This window comes from Salvelinus namaycush, chromosome 6 (genome assembly GCF_016432855.1).
Source record: "Salvelinus namaycush isolate Seneca chromosome 6, SaNama_1.0, whole genome shotgun sequence".
Lineage (NCBI taxonomy): Eukaryota > Metazoa > Chordata > Actinopteri > Salmoniformes > Salmonidae > Salvelinus > Salvelinus namaycush.
Window position 1 is genome coordinate 7,219,479 of NC_052312.1, and position 25,081 is coordinate 7,244,559.

The 25,081-nt window shown below is 43.2% G+C and overlaps 1 protein-coding gene across 1 annotated transcript in view; it reads left to right on the forward strand.

Annotated features, from left to right (window-relative positions):
- The first annotated feature begins 7,057 nt into the window (after window positions 1–7,057).
- LOC120049474 (arylsulfatase J-like) overlaps window positions 7,058–25,081 on the forward strand; it is a 37,713-nt gene continuing 19,689 nt past the window's right edge. Inside the window, exon 1 of the mRNA XM_038995738.1 lies at window positions 7,058–7,299. Within this exon, the coding sequence (XP_038851666.1) occupies window positions 7,058–7,299 (242 nt within the window). The remainder of the gene's footprint in view (window positions 7,300–25,081) is intronic.

Sequence of the window (25,081 nt, forward strand, 5' to 3'; positions counted from 1 at the left end):
ATTATTCTTTGGCAGTTTGGGGAGGCTTTTTTCATCCTCCCCTCCATATGTAAAATGAGTCACCTCAACAGGGAGGCAATTATGCAGGAAGACAGCTCAGTGGGAATGTGCTGAGAGGTTGGTTCCTGGAACAGATATTGTGGGCTGGCAGGCCCCAGCATCTGCCAGTGTCTGTGTGGGGTGGCCTACATGCATGGGCATTTGCACTTTAAGTCTAAAATTCGCCATAAAACAAATCCCTTGGAAATAGGACTTGCAAAGTCTTCCAATCTTCCAAAGCCAAGGGGATTTTTCCTCACACACACGTCTGGCTCCTTGCATCCTGTATGCCATTGCATCATCATTGTGGGCCGGTCCGGCCGGTGCATCATCATCGTGGGCCAGTCCGGTCGGTGCATAGAGTGGAAGCAAGTACAGTCACCGTTTGTGCCTAGTTACATCCAAATTTGGATTGCTAGACATTCTGGAGCCATTCTCCTATTTACACTAAGTCGTTGGTGTCTGTCAACCTTGTTTGCCAAGCAGAAAATGAATTCACGTCTCAGACACCTTCTCTCGCAGTCGTTATGTGGGTCCATGCATTAACTCTCACTGGATCCTAGAAAGTCAGAGTCTGTTTCAGAGGCTTTCATGGACACACACACACACACACACACACACACACACACACACACACACACACACACACACACTACAATCCCACCACTGCCTCCTCCCCAGACACCTCTGGCCCAATTCACAAACTCACCAGCTCTTTATATAAAACTCAGTCAGTATCATAATACTAACACTAGTTTCGTAGTACTACTTGATTTAACCGGCAGCTGAGTCCCTCTAAGAAAATAAACTGTTTTTCTCTGACACCAAGTCTACTCCAGCCAAGTGGGCTGCACATTATGCCCTAGCACTACACAGCTGATTCAAATAATCAAAGCTTGATGATAAGTTGGTTATTTATAATGGCGCCCAGGAGGAGATGGCTGCCGTTTTACGGGCTCCTAACCAATTGTGCTATTTTGTGTGTTTTTTCACTTTGTTTGTAACTTATTTTATACATAATGTTTCTGCCACCATCTTTTATGACCAAAAAGAGCTTCTGGATATCAGAACAACGATTACTCACCTCGAACTGGACAAATATTTTTTCTTTAACGAGTCGGACGCGAAGGATTTACTGATGATACCGGACCAGGCCCAAATCCCTGTTATTCACATGAAGAAGAGACGCCTATACAGGGGACGCAGGTCCGGGTACCTTGTGTGTCACGGCCGTCAAAAGAAGTGGACCGAAGTGCAGCGCGGTAAGCGTACATTTCTCTTTTTATTAAAAATGTCGCCAACAAAATAACAAACGAAACACCACCGTGAAGCTTACAAGGGCTATAGTACCCAAACAAAGACAACTTCCCACAATGACACAAGGGAAAAAGGCTGCCTAAGTATGATTCCCAATTAGAGACAACGATGGACAGCTGTCCCTGATTGAGAACCTTACCCGGCCAAAACATAGAAATACACAAACCTAGAAAACAACATAGAATGTCCACCCCAAATCACACCCTGACCAAACCAAATAGAGACATGAAAAGGCTCTCTAAGGTCAGGGCGTGACAGTACCCCCCCCCCCAAAGGTGCGGACTCCGGCCGCAAAACCTGAACCTATAGGGGAGGGTCTGGGTGGGCATCTATCCGTGGTGGCGGCTCTGGTGCGGGACGTAGACCCCGCTCCACCTCTGGCTCACCCCACTTTGGTGGCAACTCTGGTGCAGGGATCCTCGTCGCCGACCCCGGACTGGGGACTCTCGTTGCGGGCCCCGGACTGGGGACCCTCGTTGCGGGCCCCGGACTGGGGACCCCCGATGGCGGCTCCGGACTGGAGGCCGTCGCTGGAGACCGTCGCTGGAGGCTCCGGACTGGAGGCCGTCGCTGGAGGCTCCGGACTGGGAACCGTCGCTGGAGGCCTGGTCCTTGGAGGAGGCACAGGATGAACCAGGCTGGGGAGACCTACTGGAGGCCTGGTTCTTGGAGGAGGCACTGGATGGACCGGGCTGTGGGGGAGCACTGGAGATCTGGTGCGTATCCCTGGCACCACTCTTCCCGGCTGAATGCCCACTTTAGCCCGGCACCTCCAGAGCGCAGGCACAGGTCGAACCGGGCTGTGGGGGAGCACTGGAGATCTGGTGCTTACCACTTGCACATCTCCTCTTGGCTGAATGCCCACTTTAGCCCGGCACGGGTGGAGTGCAGGCATAGGACGAACCAGGCTGTCACGGCGCACTGGAGACACAGTGCGCAGAACTGGCGCAGGATACCCTGGGCCGAAACGGCGCACCGGAGACCAAGCACACTGAGCTGCCACAATCTGCCCTGGCTGGATGCCCACTCTAGCGTGGCACTTGTGGAGAGCTGGCATATAGCGCACCGGGCATAGAAAACATAGAAATACACAAACCTAGAAAACAGAACATAGAATGCCCACCCCAAATCACACCCTGACCAAACCAAATAGAGACATAAAAAGGCTCTCTAAGGTCAGGGTGTGACATTGTGAGAATTCGTCGGCGAGTGGGTAACCCGCCTCGACCATCTGTACTATTGACCAATGTGCAATCACTGGAAACTAAACTGGATTAGCTCCGTTCAAGACTATCCTACCAACAGGACATTAAAAACTGTAATATCTTATGTTTCACTGAGTCGTGGCTGAACGACAATATGGATAATATACAGTTGGCTGGGTTGTCCGTGCATCGAGGGGTGGAGGGTTGTGTCTATTTGTCAATATCAGCTGGTGCACCAAATCTAATATTAAGGAGGTCTCAAGGTGTTGCTCGCCTGAGGTAGAGTATCTCATGATAAACTGTAGACCACACTATTTACCAAGAGAGTTTTCATCTATGTTTTTCGTAGCTGTCTATTTACCACCACAGATCGATGCTGGCACTAAGACCGCACTCAACGAGCTGTATAAGGCCATAAGCAAACAAGAAAATGCTCATCCAGAGGCGGCACTCCTAGTTGCTGGGGACTTTAATGCAGGGAAACTTAAATCTGTTTTACCTAATCTCTACCAGCATGTCACATGTGCAAAAGCCTTGAGACAATTGAGACATGGATTGTGTATGTGTGCCATTCAGAGGGTGAGTGGGCAAGACAAAAGATGTAAGTACCTTTGAACAGGATATGGTAGTAGGTGACAGACTCACCGGTTTGTGTCGAGAACTGCAACGCTGCTGGGTTTTTCATGTGTATCAAGAATGGTCCACCACCCAAAGAATGTCAAGTTTTATTTAATCCATTTTAGAATAAGTCTGTTACGTATCAAAATGTGGAAAAAGTCTGGGGTCTGAATACTTTCCGAATGCCCTGTATCTACAGTTGAAGTCGGAAATTTACATACACTTAGCTTGGAGTCATTAAAACTCATTTTTCAACCACTGCACAAATTTCTTGTTAACAAACTATGGTTTTGGCAAGTCAGATAGGACATCTACTTTGTGCATGACACAAGCAATTTTTCCAACAATTGTTTACAGACAGATTATTTCACTTATAATTCACTGTATCACAATTCCAGTGGGTCAGAAGTTTACATACAGTAAATTGACTGTGCCTTTAAACAGCTTGGAAAATTCCAGAAAATGATGTCATGGCTTTAGAAGCTTCTGATAGGCTAATTGACATAATTTGAGTCAATTGGAGGTGTACCTGTGGATGTATTTCAAGGCCTACCTTCTGTCACCCTCGTCTGAATGAATGGATCAAGGCGAAGCGTACTTAGAGTTCCACATGTTTAATAAATATGAAACTCACCAAAAAAAACTATACAGAAGAAAAACTAAACGTGACGTTCTGGGCTGCTCACAGGCAGCTACACAAAAACAAGATCCCACAAACAGCAGGTGGCAAAAGGCTGCCTAAATATGATCCCCAATCAGAGACAACGATAGACAGCTGCCTCTGATTGGGAACCATACCAGGCCAACATAGAAAAGGAAAAACTAGACTACCCACCCCAGTCACACCCTGACCTAACCAAAAGAGAGAAAAAAAGGTTCTCTAAGGTCAGGGCGTAACAGGTTCATCGTTGGGAGCAATTTCCAAACGCCTGAAGGTACCACCTTCATCTGTACAAATATTAGTACGCAAGTATAAACACCATGGGAGGACGCAGCCGTCATACCGCTCAGGAAGGAGACGCGTTCTGACTCCTAGAGATGAACGTCCTTTGATGTGAAAAGTGCAAATCAATCCCAGAACAACAGCAAAGGACCTTGTGAAGATGCTGGAGGACACAGGTACAAAAGTATCTATATCCACAGTAAAACGAGTCCTATATCGACATAACCTGAAAGGCCGCTCAGCAAGGAAGAAGCCACTGCTCCAAAACCGCCATAAAAAAGCCAGACTACGGTTTGCAACTGCACATGGGAACAAAGATTGTACTTTTGGAGAAATGTCCTCTGGTCTGATGAAACAAAAATAGAACTGTTTGGCCATAATGACCATTGTTATGTTTGGAGGAAAAAGAGGGAGGCTTGCAAGCCAAAGAACATCATCCCAACCGTGAAGCACGGGGTGGCAGCGTCATGTTGTGGGGGTGCTTTGCTGCAGGAGGGACTGGTGCACGTCACAAAATAGATGGCATCATGAAACAGGAAATTATGTGGATATATTGAAGCAACATGTCAAGACACCAGTCAGGAAGTTAAAGCTTGGTCTTCCAAATGGACAATGACCCCAAGCATACTTCCAAAGTTGTGGAAAAATGGCTTAAGGACAACAAAGTCAAGGTATTGGAGTGGCCATCACAAAGCCCTGACCTCAATCCTATAGAACATCTGTGGGCAGAACTGAAAAGTGTGTGAGTAAGGAGGCGTACAAACCTGACTCAGTTACACCAGCTGTGTCAGGAGGAATGGGCCAAAATTCACACAACTTATTGTGGGAAGCTTGTGGACGGCTACCCGAAACGTTTGACCCAAGTTAAACAATTTAAAGGCAATGCTACCAAATACAAATTGAGTGTATGTAAACTTCTGACCCACTGGGAATGTGATGAAAGAAATAAAATCTGAAATAAATCATTCTCTACTATTATTCTGACATTTTACATTTTTAAAATAAAGTGGCGATCCTAACTGACCTAAGAGAGGGAATTTTTAGGATTATATGTCAGGAATTGTGAAAAACTGATGTATTTGGCTAAGGTGTATGTAAACTTCCGACTTCAACTGTATCTGATATTGGCAGAAAGCTTAAATTCTTGTTAATTGAACTCCACTGTCCAATTTACAGTAGCTATTACAGTGAAAGAATACCATGATATTGTTTGAGGAGAGTGCACAATTTTGAACATGAAAAGTTATTAATAAACAAATTAGGCACATTTGGGCAGTCTTGATACAAAATCTTTAACAGAAATGCAAGGGTTCATTGTATCAGTCTAACACTTTGCAAATACACTGATGTCATCTAGTGGCCAAAATCTAAATTGCATCTGGGCTGGAATAATACATAATGTCCTTTCTCTTGCATTTCAAAGATGATGGTACAAAACAAATACAAAAGAACGGTTGGTTTTTCCTTTGTATTATCTTTTACCAGATCTATTGTGTTATATTCTACTACATTCCTTTCACATTTCCATAAACTTCGAATGGTACCAAGAATGTGCATATCCTTGCTTCAGGGCCTGAGCTACAGGCATTTAGATTTGGGTATGTCATTTTAGGCGAAAATTGAAAAAAAGGGGCTAATCCTTAACAGGTCAAGTCAGCCATATCAGCTATGTTTTTTTAAGGCAGTAAATAAGGCTGAATTAACTGTTTTGCTGCCAGACAAGGCTCCGCTGATAACCAGGTGTAGCAATAGTAAAGTGTTGGGACTCTGCTGTTGGCCCTAACAGTTTGTGGGCACCATTTGTCACCGTTATAATGAAATTCGTGTATTGTTTGTGTTGTGTTGTCTAGTGGCTTTGCTGGCATGCATCTAAAACATTTTTGTTCGAGTTTGCCCCTCCAAGATGTACATGCTAAAATCGCCAATGCAAATGTCACTCCTTGCAGGTCTGAAAATCCAGAGAAGTAAAACATGTTGCTTTCCACTAGAAGTTATGGGGAAACAAATCAATTCTATTCGACAAGACAGTTGAAATGGATCCCATTATTTGCATTGACACTGTCACTCACAACCCAATAGGTTGACGCAGATGTTTTATCGTAGCCCACTGCCCAACTCCCATTTACATATGTGGACTTTGGGAGAGAGAGTCAAACAGGGATGTTGAAATGACAGAACGCAGAGGCAGTGTCAAAATGCTGCAGGAATTGAGCTTTCAGTTCTGCGGTGTTGAGCAGTTGACAGTGGAGAGCGAACACACGGAACAGCCCCCCGAGCTGGCAGTGCGTGCTGGCATGTCAGGGTGGTTCTTGAAAAGCAGATTCGCCGTTGCTGAGAGAGGAGGACCATTCGGATGGAAAGAAACTGAGCTCCAAAAACCAACCTGTCGAGCGATGTCCCACGTCCCAGACGAAACAATGAGGTTCGTGATTGCTTTTTGGACTGTTTGCAGAGCATGACAGGGACGTAAATCCAATGACTTTGGTAAGAACCACGTTTCAAACGAGGAATAAAACATTACGACGGAAAGATGTGTTTTACATTCCACAAGTTTAGATGAACGTTTAGGTGACTTCAAAGATACTAATTGCAGAATTTGAAGTGACTGGACTGGTATATCGTCGGCTTCCGAACATAAACGCTATCATTTGTCTAGAGTAGGAGAATAGTCTATTGAGAACAATGCGAACCCACTTCTGTATCCCGGAACATGTGCAGCGCGTCACTGCACTCACGCTGTGTCCATTATGACAACCAGCAACTTTGTTGCAATGTGCAATGTAGCAAACAATAATGCTTTTATTTTTTCGAGAGAGTGATACAATAATTCGAATGTTTTGGTTTTGATGCAGCGTAAACCGAGGGGGTGAAAATGTTTCTCTTCAGTGTCCTGGCAAGTTTATTCGCGTTTACTTCACCAACATGTGGCTATCAGATGTCATGGGAAAATCGGAATGGCAATTTGCAAAACCGAGTGAATGAACTTGACAGTCCAACTACTCAACCTCACATCATTTTCATCCTGGTTGATGACCAAGGCTTCCGGGATGTTGGTTACCATGGGTCCGAGATCAGAACCCCAACTCTGGACAGGCTGGCAGCGCAGGGAGTGAAACTGGAGAATTACTATGTGCAGCCTCTCTGTAGCCCCTCCAGGAGTCAATTAATGACTGGCAGGTACGTTTATCCTACTGTCTAGTGGCCATTCAGTTGTGGTCAATGCACAATGCAAGTGTTATAAAAGTGTTAAAAATGTGTTATAAAAGTGTTATAAATGTGTTAAAGTCAAGAGGTGAGTAACATCACGTGCATGTTGATTTTGTCCATCCACACCAACACCATCATGACAGGTTAAAATATCAAAACCAACCGTGAACCAACTACATTAATTTGATGGCAGGTCGAAACACACTTGAAACATTCATGTACATTTAGCTAGTTAGCTGTTGCTAACTAGTTTGTCCTAGGAGATGAACAGTGCATTGTTATTTTATTTGACATGCATATGGGCCTCTTTTTAGCTGGTTCTTTGTCTAATTTTTACCAGGAGTCATAAAAAAACAGTGTGTTTCTCTACTTCCATGATTAATCAACATATAAAAAGGGAAACCTAGTTCGATTTTAGATAGTGGTCTTTCATCTTTCCCGAGTGGCGCAGAGGTCTAAGGCTAGTGTGCTAGAGGTGTCACTAAAGACCCTGGTTCGATTCCAGGCTGTATCACAACCGGCTGGGATTGGGAGTCCCATAGTCTTTCCCGAGTGGCGCAGAGGTCTAAGGCTAGTGTGCTAGAGGTGTCACTAAAGACCCTGGTTCGATTCCAGGCTGTATCACAACCGGCCGGGATTGGGAGTCCCATAGTCTTTCCCGAGTGGCGCAGAGGTCTAAGGCTAGTGTGCTAGAGGTGTCACTAAAGACCCTGGTTCGATTCCAGGCTGTATCACAACCGGCCGTGATTGGGAGTCCCATAGTCTTTCCCGAGTGGCGCAGAGGTCTAAGGCTAGTGTGCTAGAGGTGTCACTAAAGACCCTGGTTCGATTCCAGGCTGTATCACAACCGGCCGTGATTGGGAGTCCCATAGGGCGGCGCACAATTGGCCCAGCGTCGTCCAGGTTAGGGTTTGGCCGGCGTAGGCCGTCATTGTAAATAAGAATTTGTTCTTATCTGACTTGCCGAGTTAAATAAAGGTTAAATAAAATAATAAAAAATAATCTTTCAAGCATCCATGAGGGCTTGTATGTTCCTGAAGTTCTATTTTAGCGCTTAGCTATGCAGGCGCTCGGTCATGCGCATGAGCGGTGTGGGTAAAATGATTGAATAACATGTATGTGTGGGTAAAATGATTGAATAACATGTATGTGTGGGTAAAATGATTGAATAACATGTATGTGTGGGTAAAATGATTGAATAACATGTATGTGTGGGTAAAATGATTGAATAAAATTTCAGTGTGGGTAAAATGATTGAATAACATGTATGTGTGGGTAAAATGATTGAATAAAATTTCAGTGTGGGTAAAATGATTGAATAATATGTATGTGTGGGTAAAATGATTGAATAACATGTATGTGTGGGTAAAATGATTGAATAAAATTTCAGTGTGGGTAAAATGATTGAATAACATGTATGTGTGGGTAAAATGATTGAATAGCATTGGTAATGATGAATATGTGTGGGTAAAATGATTGAATAACATGTATGTGTGGGTAAAATGATTGAATAACATGTATGTGTGGGTAAAATGATTGAATAACATGTATGTGTGGGTAAAATGATTGAATAACATGTATGTGTGGGTAAAATGATTGAATAACATGTATGTGTGGGTAAAATGATTGAATAGCATGTATGTGTGGGTAAAATGATTGAATAACATGTATGTGTGGGTAAAATGATTGAATAACATGTATGTGTGGGTAAAATGATTGAATAACATGTATGTGTGGGTAAAATGATTGAATAAAATTTCAGTGTGGGTAAAATGATTGAATAACATGTATGTGTGGGTAAAATGATTGAATAGCATGTATGTGTGGGTAAAATGATTGAATAACATGTATGTGTGGGTAAAATGATTGAATAACATGTATGTGTGGGTAAAATGATTGAATAACATGTATGTGTGGGTAAAATGATTGAATAACATGTATATGTGGGTAAAATGATTGAATAACATGTATGTGTGGGTAAAATGATTGAATAGCATGTATGTGTGGGTAAAATGATTGAATAACATGTATGTGTGGGTAAAATGATTGAATAACATGTATGTGTGGGTAAAATGATTGAATAACATGTATGTGTGGGTAAAATGATTGAATAACATGTATGTGTGGGTAAAATGATTGAATAACATGTATGTGTGGGTAAAATGATTGAATAGCATGTATGTGTGGGTAAAATGATTGAATAACATGTATGTGTGGGTAAAATGATTGAATAACATGTATGTGTGGGTAAAATGATTGAATAACATGTATGTGTGGGTAAAATGATTGAATAACATGTATGTGTGGGTAAAATGATTGAATAACATGTATGTGTGGGTAAAATGATTGAATAACATGTATGTGTGGGTAAAATGATTGAATAACATGTATGTGTGGGTAAAATGATTGAATAACATGTATGTGGATGCAACGTGGCTGGTGAGGTTTAATCCATCGTCATCCCATGCCGTGTCTGGTTATTGTGTCCTCTCATTCAAACCTATTAACTCATTTCCACAAATTCTACCTTAATACAGGCGAGGCGGTCGAACGGTCAATATGTAGTAGTGTATCGAAGGCGTAATTATTTTAGACTTGATTACTAGAGAGTTAAAATCCCTTGGAGCATTATAACTGTTTTGCACTGGAGTTTAATAGAAGGGCCCTGAGAAATGCAATGTGACTTGAAAGTCTATGCAGACCGACTGCAGAGTCACTGTATGTTTTCAAGACACTGAAATGCAAAAGCACACCGTATAAAAATGCTGGAAGCGCAACAAGATTGCAGCAAATTAAATTACAAAACACATAATTGGATGCCGGAGAACAAAGGTGCACGTCAGCACAGTAACAACTTAAGCCACTCTTGGCTTTCTCTATAGCAACCACTTTGTGTTTTGGGTCCACGGAAGGCAACGATACCGATATATTAAAGAGCAGGGGTGAATACATTAGGGTAGCCTGATTGCGGTTTCACTTTGTAGTGTAGTTTATATACCCCCCTTTATTTATCCTACAATGTTTCACATCAGCATTTGTTTCACACACACACACACACACACACACACACACACACACACACACACACACACACACACACACACACACACACACACACACACACACACACACACACACACACACACACACACACACACACACACACACAGGACTGTCCCTATAGAGATGCCTGCCTACACCAGCATCTGTTTTGCTCCTTAGGAAACGGGAAGGTTGCTAGGCACCTCTTCTGGCTAGCGTCCGGGAAAATAAGGAGAAAAGTGTCTCCCCTTTTGCCCACTCCACTCACCCCTCTTGTACAGTAAAAAGGGCTGATACTGTGGTAGTAGCATCCATATGGAAATGAAGGTGTATATTCCATTATGTTACCAGGTTACTTCTGGGAGGATGATTGCAAGAGAGTGGTGGTGGGGGGGTTGTATCTATGATTCAAAACAGAAGGAGATTATGGGCCCTTTAGAAGTGGTGTGTGTGTGTGTGTGTGTGTGTGTGTGTGTGTGTGTGTGTGTGTGTGTGTGTGTGTGTGTGTGTGTGTGTCACTAAAGTGGTCAGAAATGTGTGGACAGCTATGGTAATGCAGTGTGCTATATGTTGTAGGGACCAGACTGTGTTGATTTACCCTCCATGCCTTGCGGTGGGACTTCAGCAGATTGTCTGGCCAATGATCCGTTCAAATGGGGGGGGGGTGTTCAAATGTCAAGCTGTTCATGCTTTTCCCCGTTTGCGGACTACAATAAAGTACCTTGAATATAGTGCTGAACGTATGGTTGCTGTGATCTTTACACTTTTGCTCGACACTTATCCTCTGTATTGTACTGTACTCTACTGTACTGTATTGGACTCTATTGTACTGTACTCTACTGTATTGTACTGTACTCTACTGTACTGTATTGTACTCTACTGTACTCTACTGTACTGTACTGTACTCTAATGTACTCTACTGTACTGTACTGTACTGTACTCTACTGTACTGTATTGGACTCTACTGTACTGTACTCTAATGTACTCTACTGTACTGTACTCTACTGTACTGTACTGTACTCTAATGTACTCTACTGTACTGTACTGTACTCTAATGTACTCTACTGTACTGTACTGTATTGTACTGTACTCTACTGTACTGTATTGGACTCTATTGTACTGTACTCTACTGTATTGTACTGTACTCTACTGTACTGTATTGTACTCTACTGTACTGTATTGTATTGTACTCTACTGTACAGTATTGTACTGTACTCTACTGTACTCTGTTGTACTGTACTCTACTGTACTGTATTGTACTGTACTCTACTGTACTGTACTCTACTGTATTGTACTGTACTCTAATGTACTCTACTGTACTGTACTGTACTCTAATGTACTCTACTGTACTGTACTGTACTGTACTGTACTGTACTGCACTGTAGTCTACTGTACTGTATTGTACTGTACTCTACTGTACTGTATTGGACTGTACTCTACTGTACTGTATTGTACTCTACTGTACTGTATTGGACTGTACTCTACTGTACTGCACTGTACTATACTGTACTGTATTGTACTCTACTGTACTGTATTGTACTGTATTGTACTGTACTTGTACTGTACTCTACTGTATTGTACTCTACTGTACTGTATTGTACTGTACTCTACTGTACTGTATTGTACTCTACTGTATTGTACTGTACTCTACTGTATTGTACTGTACTCTACTGTACTGTATTGTACTGTACTGTATTGTACTGTACTCTACTGTATTGGACTGTACTCTACTGTACTGTATTGTACTGTACTGTATTGTACTGTACTCTACTGTACTGTATTGTACTGTACTCTACTGTACTGTATTGGACTGTACTCTACTGTACTGTATTGGACTGTACTCTACTGTACTGTACTGGACTGTACTCTACTGTACTCTATTGTACTGGACTGTACTGTATTGTACTCTACTGTACTGTATTGTACTGTACTCTACTGTACTGTATTGGACTGTACTCTACTGTACTGTATTGGACTGTACTCTACTGTACTGGACTGTACTCTACTCTACTGTATTGTACTGTACTCTACTGTACTGTATTGTACTGTACTCTACTGTACTGTATTGTACTGTACTCTACTGTACTCTACTGTATTGTACTGTATTGTACTGTACTCTACTGTACTGTATTGGACTGTACTCTACTGTACTGTATTGTACTCTACTGTACTGTATTCTACTCTACTGTACTCTACTGTACTGTATTGTACTCTACTCTACTGTATTGTACTGTACTCTACTATACTGTATTGTACTGTACTGTACTGTATTGTACTGTACTCTACTATACTGTATTGTACTGTACTGTACTGTACTGTATTGTACTGTACTCTACTATACTGTACTGTACTGTACTGTACTCTACTGTACTGTATTGTACTGTACTCTACTATACTGTATTGTACTGTACTGTACTGTACTGTACTCTACTGTACTGTATTGTACTGTACTGTACTGTACTGTATTGTACTGTACTGTACTGTACTGTATTGTACTGTACTGTACTGTACTGTATTGTACTGTACTGTACTGTATTGTACTGTACTGTATTGGACTGTATTCCGATAGTTGCAGTAATTCCGTTACAGATTGTTTTGCTCCCCCATTGTAAACCACCCTTATACACCAGAGAGCCATAGATTTGAAATGTGTTTTTCTCAACTGTCACTATATGTACAGGTTGTCTTGCCTCATAAATATTCAACTCTTGCTAGGGTACTGAATATGACTGACAGGTCAAAGTAAACATCCAGATATCCCAGGGCACGTTGACATGTACGGTAATGAAGTTCAAGTAGAGCGAATATCAGCCATTTCTTCATTCTTATTCCCCATGTCACTGCCACTGACTGGCCATTACAGGGAAGAGGTTAGCACTTTATTCTGGTGAGAAAGAAATAGATTACCGTGTGTTTCATCTACTGTGTTTGCATAGTAGGAGCTGGCGTTGAGGCCTTTCAGTGGAAAGACCAGCTGAAGAAACATCCTTGCATGAAGCCCGATAAAGCATATTTCTGGACTGTGAAGCACTCTCTATTGAATATGCGTTTTAGTTCAGGAGTAGGTCTGCACAATCATCCCAAAATCTCTCTCAACCCACTTGTTCAACCCCGATGCTCTCCCTCCCCCTACGACCATGCCCACACACTATCATTGCGGTCGCAGATCCTAAAAAAGAGAAGCTATCATTGTGACGGTGACAATGTTCTATGGGTAGCAAGGGTTTTTCTCAGAATCAACTGGTTCAGTAGAGTTAGAGATGGTCAGATCGGATGTTTTCTGTCCCACTCAACCTGGACACCAGAAAGAAGCTCAGCTTGATCCTTCACACAGACACAGGTGCCCACTGTCTCCTGCCCTCTGGGCCTTCTTTATCAGACACCAGTGACCTGCTGACAGCATGCAAGACTGCCCCTGCTCCTTTTAAAAAAACGTATTTCAGTCTTCACCTCCGTCAACCTCATCAGGTTATCTAGACTGAGATAATGTTATGGAGTCAGTCATGGAGAAGAGTAGGAGACAGACAAGTGAAACTTCATTGTGCTGCTGAGGTAAAGCACTTAAAACGTCCCCCATGACAGGAGCTGCAGAACAGATTGGTATGGTACCTGACCCCTCGGCAGCAGCTCTGAACGTGAGCGCCACAACCTATTAGACGATTGGAGGCTGTAGTGGAGCGTTTTCCTCCAAGTTCAACGACTAATTTGACTCTTCAAACCCTGTGAACTCTCGCTGTACTCAGTTATTCACTGGTCTCCCGGAGAGTCCAACGAGTTATGCCAAGGAAAAGGCAGAGGTTGCATTGGCCTGGCAGTGGGTCTGGTGTTCTTTTAAAGTTGAAGAATGTGGACTATGTCTGCGGAATGCGAGAGACATGGCAAGACAATGGATGATGCTGAAGATCAGTTTCTCTGAAATATCTTCTCAGCGAAACAAGGCGGCTGGGACAAAGGAACTTTGTAAACACTTCTGTCAGTGTCAAAGATTGAGTATTTTAACAGCTTGAGAGACGACAACAAACGTGTCCAGACAGAGCAGACGTGTGGCCTCCGTCGCAGGTTTTTAGAGCACGGATGTCGAATAAGGCATTCAGAAAACACACCTCATTTACTTTGTCAAAACTTTGGAAACTTCGAACAGATGTAGGATTTTAACTTGATCACTCTGTTGCTGTTGAACTTCCAGGGTGGCACTGCGTCTCAGTGCAAGAGGCGTCACTGCAGTCCCTGGTTCGAATCCAGGCTGTATCACATCCAGCCGTGATTGGGAGTCCCATAGGGCAGCGCACAATTGGCCCAGCATCGTCTGGGGTACACCGTCATTGTAAATAAGAAATGTTCAACTTGTAGTGTGAGGTTTTAAAAGGCTTCTGAAGTTTGTAATTTCCACTTTGAAATTTCAGACTTTATTTTTACCTTACGAAAAATGGTCAATCCCAACAAAAATTTCAATTAATTATAATCCACATAATAATTCACATTTCCTGTTGCTGCAGAATTATGTTCCTGCTGTAGGAAACTGGTTCAAATTAAGATCCTACATCTGTATAACTCCACATGGACATCCTCAGACACACTCCTTTAATATCGATTTATACGTGGCCAGCCTAATAAAAACGATTGTAAAGGGAGCCAGAAGACCTTTCCTCCTCCATCTCCTGAAACATATACTCCCCCCCTCTTTCTCTCTCTCACTCCCTTCCCCCTCTCTCTCTTTCACTCCCTCACTCCCTGCTTCCCACGGGGGACGACTCAGCGGTCACTCTTGACAACCTGCCAAGCAGGAGGAATCGACGTAAAGCTAAATTAAATGTTCCTATCAAAGGCCCACATCTCTGATGAACCGCTGTCAGTCAACAAACAAATAATTAGGAATGCACCGCAGGTGCCTTCTGGGTCGCGTGGAGGAGATTGCCAACGTAGATAGCAACCAACTTTTAAGGGCAGCTTTGTAAGACCAAACACTGTGTTCTCTTACAGTGTCAAGGCGCTATAAGTTGTAACTATCAAACCGCAGGCAGTGTCGTAGTTTATTTGCACAGAGTTACTTTTATCCCTTTTACCTCTCACCCCAGTCAAGTCTCATCTTCCACTTCTCCAGACCCTATGCTGACTCTGTCCACAGTCTCCCTGCTTCTCTCACTCACCCACCTCCTGTCCCTGACTCTGTCCACAGTCTCCCTGCTTCTCTCACTCACCCACCTCCTGTCCCTGACTCTGTCCACAGTCTCCCTGCTTCTCTCACTCACCCACCTCCTGTCCCTGACTCTGTCCACAGTCTCCCAGTTTCTCTCACTCACCCACCTCCTGTCCCTGACTCTGTCCACAGTCTCCCAGCTTCTCTCACTCACCCACCTCCTGTCCCTGACTCTGTCCACAGTCTCCCTGCTTCTCTCACTCACCCACCTCCTGTCCCTGACTCTGTCCACAGTCTCCCTGCTTCTCTCACTCACCCACCTCCTGTCCCTGACTCTGTCCACAGTCTCCCAGCTTCTCTCACTCACTCACCTCCTGTCCCTGACTCTGTCCACAGTCTCCCAGTTTCTCTCACTCACCCACCTCCTGTCCCTGACTCTGTCCACAGTCTCCCTGCTTCTCTCACTCACCCACCTCCTGTCCCTGACTCTGTCCACAGTCTCCCTGCTTCTCTCACTCACCCACCTCCTGTCCCTGACTCTGTCCACAGTCTCCCTGCTTCTCTCACTCACCCACCTGTCCCTGACTCTGTCCACAGTCTCCCTGCTTCTCTCACTCACCCACCTCCTGTCCCTGACTCTGTCCACAGTCTCCCTGCTTCTCTCACTCACCCACCTCCTGTCCCTGACTCTGTCCACAGTCTCCCTGCTTCTCTCACTCACCCACCTCCTGTCCCTGACTCTGTCCACAGTCTCCCTGCTTCTCTCACTCACCCACCTCCTGTCCCTGACTCTGTCCACAGTCTCCCTGCTTCTCTCACTCACCCACCTCCTGTCCCTGACTCTGTCCACAGTCTCCCAGCTTCTCTCACTCACCCACCTCCTGTCCCTGACTCTGTCCACAGTCTCCCTGCTTCTCTCACTCACCCACCTCCTGTCCCTGACTCTGTCCACAGTCTCCCTGCTTCTCTCACTCACCCACCTCCTGTCGCGCCACTGAGCATTCAGTTTTTTTTCTCTCCTTCACCCCATATACTCACTCCATCCCTGCACACTGGGTTACAGAGTTAATATACACTGGGTTACAGAGTTAATATACACTGGGTTACAGAGTTAATACACACTGGGTTGTAGAGTTAATACACACTGGGTTACAGAGCTAATACACACTGGGTTACAGAGCTAATACACACTGGGTTACAGAGTTAATACACACTGGTTTACAGAGTTAATACACACTGGGTTGTAGAGCTAATACACACTGGGTTACAGAGCTAATACACACTGGGTTACAGAGTTAATACACACTGGGTTACAGAGCTAATACACACTGGGTTACAGAGTTAATACACACTGGGTTACAGAGCTAATACACACTGGGTTACAGAGTTAATACACACTGGGTTGTAGAGCTAATACACACTGGGTTACAGAGCTAATACACACTGGGTTACAGAGCTAATACACACTGGGTTACAGAGTTAATACACACTGGGTTACAGAGCTAATACACACTGGGTTACAGCGCTAATACACACTGGGTTACAGAGCTAATACACACTGGGTTACAGAGCTAATACACACTGGGTTGTAGAGCTAATACACACTGGGTTACAGAGTTAATACACACTGGGTTGTAGAGCTAATACACACTGGGTTGCAGGGCTAATACACACTGGGTTACAGAGCTAATACACACTGGGTTACAGAGTTAATACACACTGGGTTACAGAGTTAATACACACTGGGTTACAGAGCTAATACACACTGGGTTGTAGAGCTAATAAACACTGGGTTACAGAGTTAATACACACTGGGTTACAGAGTTAATACACACTGGGTTACAGAGCTAATACACACTGAGTTGTAGAGCTAATACACACTGGGTTACAGAGCTAATACATACTGGGTTACAGAGCTAATACACACTGGGTTGTAGAGTTAATACACACTGGGTTGTAGAGTTAATACACACTGGGTTGTAGAGTTAATACACACTGGGTTACAGAGCTAATACACACTGGGTTACAGAGCTAATACACACTGGGTTACAGAGCTAATACACACTGGGTTACAGAGCTAATACATACTGGGTTGTAGAGCTAATACACACTGGGTTACAGAGCTAATACATACTGGGTTACAGAGCTAATACACACTGGGTTACAGAGCTAATACACACTGGGTTACAGAGCTAATACACACTGGGTTGTAGAGTTAATACACACTGGGTTACAGAGCTAATACACACTGGGTTACAGAGCTAATACACACTGGGTTGCAGAGTTAATACACACTGGGTTACAGAGCTAATACACCCTGGGTTGTAGAGCTAATACACACTGGGTTACAGAGTTAATACACACTGGGTTGCAGAGTTAATACACACTGGGTTGTAGAGTTAATACACACTGGGTTACAGAGCTAATACACACTGGGTTACAGAGCTAATACACACTGGGTTGTAGAGTTAATACACACTGGGTTACAGAGCTAATACACACTGGGTTGTAGAGCTAATACACACTGGGTTGTAGGGCTAATACACACTGGGTTGTAGAGCTAATACACACTGGGTTACAGAGTTAATACACACTGGGTTGTAGAGCTAATACACACTGGGTTACAGAGTTAATACACACTGGGTTGTAGAGCTAATACACACTGGGTTACAGAGCTAATACACACTGGGTTACAGAGCTAATACACACTGGGTTGTAGGGCTAATACACACTGGGTTACAGAGTTAATACACACTGGGTTGTAGAGCTAATACACACTGGGTTGTAGAGCTAATACACACTGGGTTACAGAGCTAATACACACTGGGTTACAGAGCTAATACATACTGGGTTACAGAGCTAATACACACTGGGTTACAGAGTTAATACACACTGGGTTACAGAGTTAATACACACTGGGTTGTAGAGCTAATACACACTGGGTTGTAGAGCTAATACACACTGGGTTACAGAGCTAATACACACTGGGTTGTAGAGCTAATACACACTGGGTTGTAGAGCTAATACACACTGGGTTACAGAGCTAATACACACTGGGTTACAGAGTTAATACACACTGGGTTGTAGAGCTAATAAACACTGGGTTACAGAGCTAATACACACTGGGTTACAGAGCTAATACACACCGGGTTACAGAGTTAATACACACTGGGTTACAGCGCTAATACACACTGGGTTACAGAGTTAATACACACTGGGTTACAGCGCTAATACACACCGGGTTACAGAGCTAATACACACCGTGTTACAGAGTTAATACACACTGGGTTACAGAGCTAATACACACTGGGTTGTAGAGCTAATACACACTGGGTTGTAGAGCTAATACACACTGGGTTACAGAGCTAATACACACTGGGTTACAGAGCTAATACACACTGGGTTACAGAGCTAATACACACTGGGTTACAGAGCTAATACACACTGGGTTACAGAGCTAATACACACTGGGTTACAGAGTTAATACACACTGGGTTGTAGAGCTAATACACACTGGGTTGTAGAGCTAATACACACTGGGTTACAGAGCTAATACACACTGGGTTACAGAGCTAATACACACTGGGTTACAGAGCTAATACACACTGGGTTACAGAGTTAATACACACTGGGTTACAGAGCTAATACACACTGGGTTGTAGAGCTAATACACACTGGGTTGTAGAGCTAATACACACTGGGTTGTAGAGCTAATACACACTGGGTTACAGAGCTAATACACACTGGGTTGTAGAGCTAATACACACTGGGTTACAGAGTTAATACACACTGGGTTACAGAGCTAATACACACTGGGTTGTAGAGCTAATACACACTGGGTTACAGAGTTAATACACACTGGGTTACAGAGTTAATACACACTGGGTTACAGAGTTAATACACACTGGGTTGTAGAGCTAATACACACTGGGTTACAGAGCTAATACACACTGGGTTACAGAGTTAATACACACTGGGTTACAGAGCTAATACACACTGGGTTACTGTCACGTTCCTGACCTGTTTTCTGTTGTTTTTGTATGTGTGTAGTTGGTCAGGGCGTGAGTTGGGGTGGGCATTCTATGTTTTGTGTTTCTATGTTTAGGTTGTTGGTAATTAGCCTTATATGGTTCTCAATCAGGGACAGGTGTTTGACGTTTCCTCTGATTGAGAACCATATAAAGGTAGGCTGTTCACACTGTTTGTTTGTGGGTGGTTGTCTTCCGTGACTGTATGTTTGTTCGTACCACACGGGACTGTAGCGTTTGTTCATTCGTTTGTTATAGTCTGTACGTGTTCCTGCGTTCTTCGTGTTATATGTAAGTTCTCATGTTTTAGGTCAGTCTACGTTCGTTTTGTTATTTTGTAGTCATTCCAAGTGTTTGTTTTCGTGTTCGTTTTCGGCAGTTAATAAATTCATTATGTTTTCAAAACCCGCTGCATTTTGGTCTGATCACTACTCCTCCTCTTCGGATGAAGAGGAGGAGGAAAACCGTTACAGTTACAGAGTTAATACACACTGGGTTGTAGAGCTAATACACACTGGGTTACAGAGCTAATACACACTGGGTTACAGAGCTAATACACACTGGGTTACAGAGTTAATACACACTGGGTTACAGAGTTAATACACACTGGGTTACAGAGCTAATACACACTGGGTTACAGAGTTAATACACACTGGGTTACAGAGCTAATACACACTGGGTTACAGAGTTAATACACACTGGGTTACAGAGTTAATACACACTGGGTTACAGAGTTAATACACACTGGGTTACAGAGTTAATACACACTGGGTTACAGAGTTAATACACACTGGGTTACAGAGTTAATACACACTGGGTTACAGAGCTAATACACACTGGGTTGTAGAGCTAATACACACTGGGTTACAGAGTTAATACACACTGGGTTACAGAGTTAATACACACTGGGTTACAGAGTTAATACACACTGGGTTACAGAGTTAATACACACTGGGTTACAGAGCTAATACACACTGGGTTGTAGAGCTAATACACACTGGGTTGTAGAGCTAATACACACTGGGTTGTAGAGCTAATACACACTGGGTTACAGAGTTAATACACACTGGGTTACAGAGCTAATACACACTGGGTTACAGCGCTAATACACACTGGGTTACAGAGCTAATACACACTGGGTTACAGAGCTAATACACACTGGGTTACAGAGTTAATACACACTGGGTTGTAGAGTTAATACACACTGGGTTGTAGAGTTAATACACACTGGGTTACAGAGTTAATACACACTGGGTTACAGAGTTAATACACACTGGGTTACAGAGTTAATACACACTGGGTTGTAGAGTTAATACACACTGGGTTACAGAGTTAATACACACTGGGTTACAGAGTTAATACACACTGGGTTACAGAGCTAATACACACTGGGTTGTAGAGTTAATACACACTGGGTTACAGAGTTAATACACACTGGGTTACAGAGTTAATACACACTGGGTTACAGAGCTAATACACACTGGGTTACAGAGCTAATACACACTGGGTTGTAGAGCTAATACACACTGGGTTGTAGAGCTAATACACACTGGGTTACAGAGCTAATACACACTGGGTTACAGAGCTAATACACACTGGGTTACAGAGCTAATACATACTGGGTTGTAGAGCTAATACACACTGGGTTACAGAGCTAATACATACTGGGTTACAGAGCTAATACACACTGGGTTACAGAGCTAATACACACTGGGTTACAGAGCTAATACACACTGGGTTGTAGAGTTAATACACACTGGGTTACAGAGCTAATACACACTGGGTTACAGAGCTAATACACACTGGGTTGCAGAGTTAATACACACTGGGTTACAGAGCTAATACACCCTGGGTTGTAGAGCTAATACACACTGGGTTACAGAGTTAATACACACTGGGTTGCAGAGTTAATACACACTGGGTTGTAGAGTTAATACACACTGGGTTACAGAGCTAATACACACTGGGTTACAGAGCTAATACACACTGGGTTGTAGAGTTAATACACACTGGGTTACAGAGCTAATACACACTGGGTTGTAGAGCTAATACACACTGGGTTGTAGGGCTAATACACACTGGGTTGTAGAGCTAATACACACTGGGTTACAGAGTTAATACACACTGGGTTGTAGAGCTAATACACACTGGGTTACAGAGTTAATACACACTGGGTTGTAGAGCTAATACACACTGGGTTACAGAGCTAATACACACTGGGTTACAGAGCTAATACACACTGGGTTGTAGGGCTAATACACACTGGGTTACAGAGTTAATACACACTGGGTTGTAGAGCTAATACACACTGGGTTGTAGAGCTAATACACACTGGGTTACAGAGCTAATACACACTGGGTTACAGAGCTAATACATACTGGGTTACAGAGCTAATACACACTGGGTTACAGAGTTAATACACACTGGGTTACAGAGTTAATACACACTGGGTTGTAGAGCTAATACACACTGGGTTGTAGAGCTAATACACACTGGGTTACAGAGCTAATACACACTGGGTTGTAGAGCTAATACACACTGGGTTGTAGAGCTAATACACACTGGGTTACAGAGCTAATACACACTGGGTTACAGAGTTAATACACACTGGGTTGTAGAGCTAATAAACACTGGGTTACAGAGCTAATACACACTGGGTTACAGAGCTAATACACACCGGGTTACAGAGTTAATACACACTGGGTTACAGCGCTAATACACACTGGGTTACAGAGTTAATACACACTGGGTTACAGCGCTAATACACACCGGGTTACAGAGCTAATACACACCGGGTTACAGAGTTAATACACACTGGGTTACAGAGCTAATACACACTGGGTTGTAGAGCTAATACACACTGGGTTGTAGAGCTAATACACACTGGGTTACAGAGCTAATACACACTGGGTTACAGAGCTAATACACACTGGGTTACAGAGCTAATACACACTGGGTTACAGAGCTAATACACACTGGGTTACAGAGCTAATACACACTGGGTTACAGAGTTAATACACACTGGGTTGTAGAGCTAATACACACTGGGTTGTAGAGCTAATACACACTGGGTTACAGAGCTAATACACACTGGGTTACAGAGCTAATACACACTGGGTTACAGAGCTAATACACACTGGGTTACAGAGTTAATACACACTGGGTTACAGAGCTAATACACACTGGGTTGTAGAGCTAATACACACTGGGTTGTAGAGCTAATACACACTGGGTTGTAGAGCTAATACACACTGGGTTACAGAGCTAATACACACTGGGTTGTAGAGCTAATACACACTGGGTTACAGAGTTAATACACACTGGGTTACAGAGCTAATACACACTGGGTTGTAGAGCTAATACACACTGGGTTACAGAGTTAATACACACTGGGTTACAGAGTTAATACACACTGGGTTACAGAGTTAATACACACTGGGTTGTAGAGCTAATACACACTGGGTTACAGAGCTAATACACACTGGGTTACAGAGTTAATACACACTGGGTTACAGAGCTAATACACACTGGGTTACTGTCACGTTCCTGACCTGTTTTCTGTTGTTTTTGTATGTGTGTAGTTGGTCAGGGCGTGAGTTGGGGTGGGCATTCTATGTTTTGTGTTTCTATGTTTAGGTTGTTGGTAATTAGCCTTATATGGTTCTCAATCAGGGACAGGTGTTTGACGTTTCCTCTGATTGAGAACCATATAAAGGTAGGCTGTTCACACTGTTTGTTTGTGGGTGGTTGTCTTCCGTGACTGTATGTTTGTTCGTACCACACGGGACTGTAGCGTTTGTTCATTCGTTTGTTATAGTCTGTACGTGTTCCTGCGTTCTTCGTGTTATATGTAAGTTCTCATGTTTTAGGTCAGTCTACGTTCGTTTTGTTATTTTGTAGTCATTCCAAGTGTTTGTTTTCGTGTTCGTTTTCGGCAGTTAATAAATTCATTATGTTTTCAAAACCCGCTGCATTTTGGTCTGATCACTACTCCTCCTCTTCGGATGAAGAGGAGGAGGAAAACCGTTACAGTTACAGAGTTAATACACACTGGGTTGTAGAGCTAATACACACTGGGTTACAGAGCTAATACACACTGGGTTACAGAGCTAATACACACTGGGTTACAGAGTTAATACACACTGGGTTACAGAGTTAATACACACTGGGTTACAGAGCTAATACACACTGGGTTACAGAGTTAATACACACTGGGTTACAGAGCTAATACACACTGGGTTACAGAGTTAATACACACTGGGTTACAGAGTTAATACACACTGGGTTACAGAGTTAATACACACTGGGTTACAGAGTTAATACACACTGGAGTATACACACTGGTTAAGAGTTAATACACACTGGGTTACAGAGTTAATACACACTGGGTTACAGAGCTAATACACACTGGGTTGTAGAGCTAATACACACTGGGTTACAGAGTTAATACACACTGGGTTACAGAGTTAATACACACTGGGTTACAGAGTTAATACACACTGGGTTACAGAGTTAATACACACTGGGTTACAGAGCTAATACACACTGGGTTGTAGAGCTAATACACACTGGGTTGTAGAGCTAATACACACTGGGTTGTAGAGCTAATACACACTGGGTTACAGAGTTAATACACACTGGGTTACAGAGCTAATACACACTGGGTTACAGAGCTAATACACACTGGGTTACAGAGCTAATACACACTGGGTTACAGAGCTAATACACACTGGGTTACAGAGTTAATACACACTGGGTTGTAGAGTTAATACACACTGGGTTGTAGAGTTAATACACACTGGGTTACAGAGTTAATACACACTGGGTTACAGAGTTAATACACACTGGGTTACAGAATTAATACACACTGGGTTGTAGAGTTAATACACACTGGGTTACAGAGTTAATACACACTGGGTTACAGAGTTAATACACACTGGGTTACAGAGCTAATACACACTGGGTTGTAGAGTTAATACACACTGGGTTACAGAGCTAATACACACCGGGTTACAGAGTTAATACACACTGGGTTACAGCGCTAATACACACTGGGTTACAGAGTTAATACACACTGGGTTACAGAGCTAATACACACCGGGTTACAGAGTTAATACACACTGGGTTACAGAGCTAATACACACCGGGTTACAGAGCTAATACACACCGGGTTACAGAGTTAATACACACTGGGTTACAGCGCTAATACACACTGGGTTACAGAGTTAATACACACTGGGTTACAGAGCTAATACACACTGGGTTACAGAGCTAATACACACCGGGTTACAGAGTTAATACACACTGGGTTACAGCGCTAATACACACTGGGTTACAGAGTTAATACACACTGGGTTACAGCGCTAATACACACCGGGTTACAGAGCTAATACACACCGGGTTACAGAGTTAATACACACTGGGTTACAGAGCTAATACACACTGGGTTGTAGAGCTAATACACACTGGGTTGTAGAGCTAATACACACTGGGTTACAGAGCTAATACACACTGGGTTACAGAGCTAATACACACTGGGTTACAG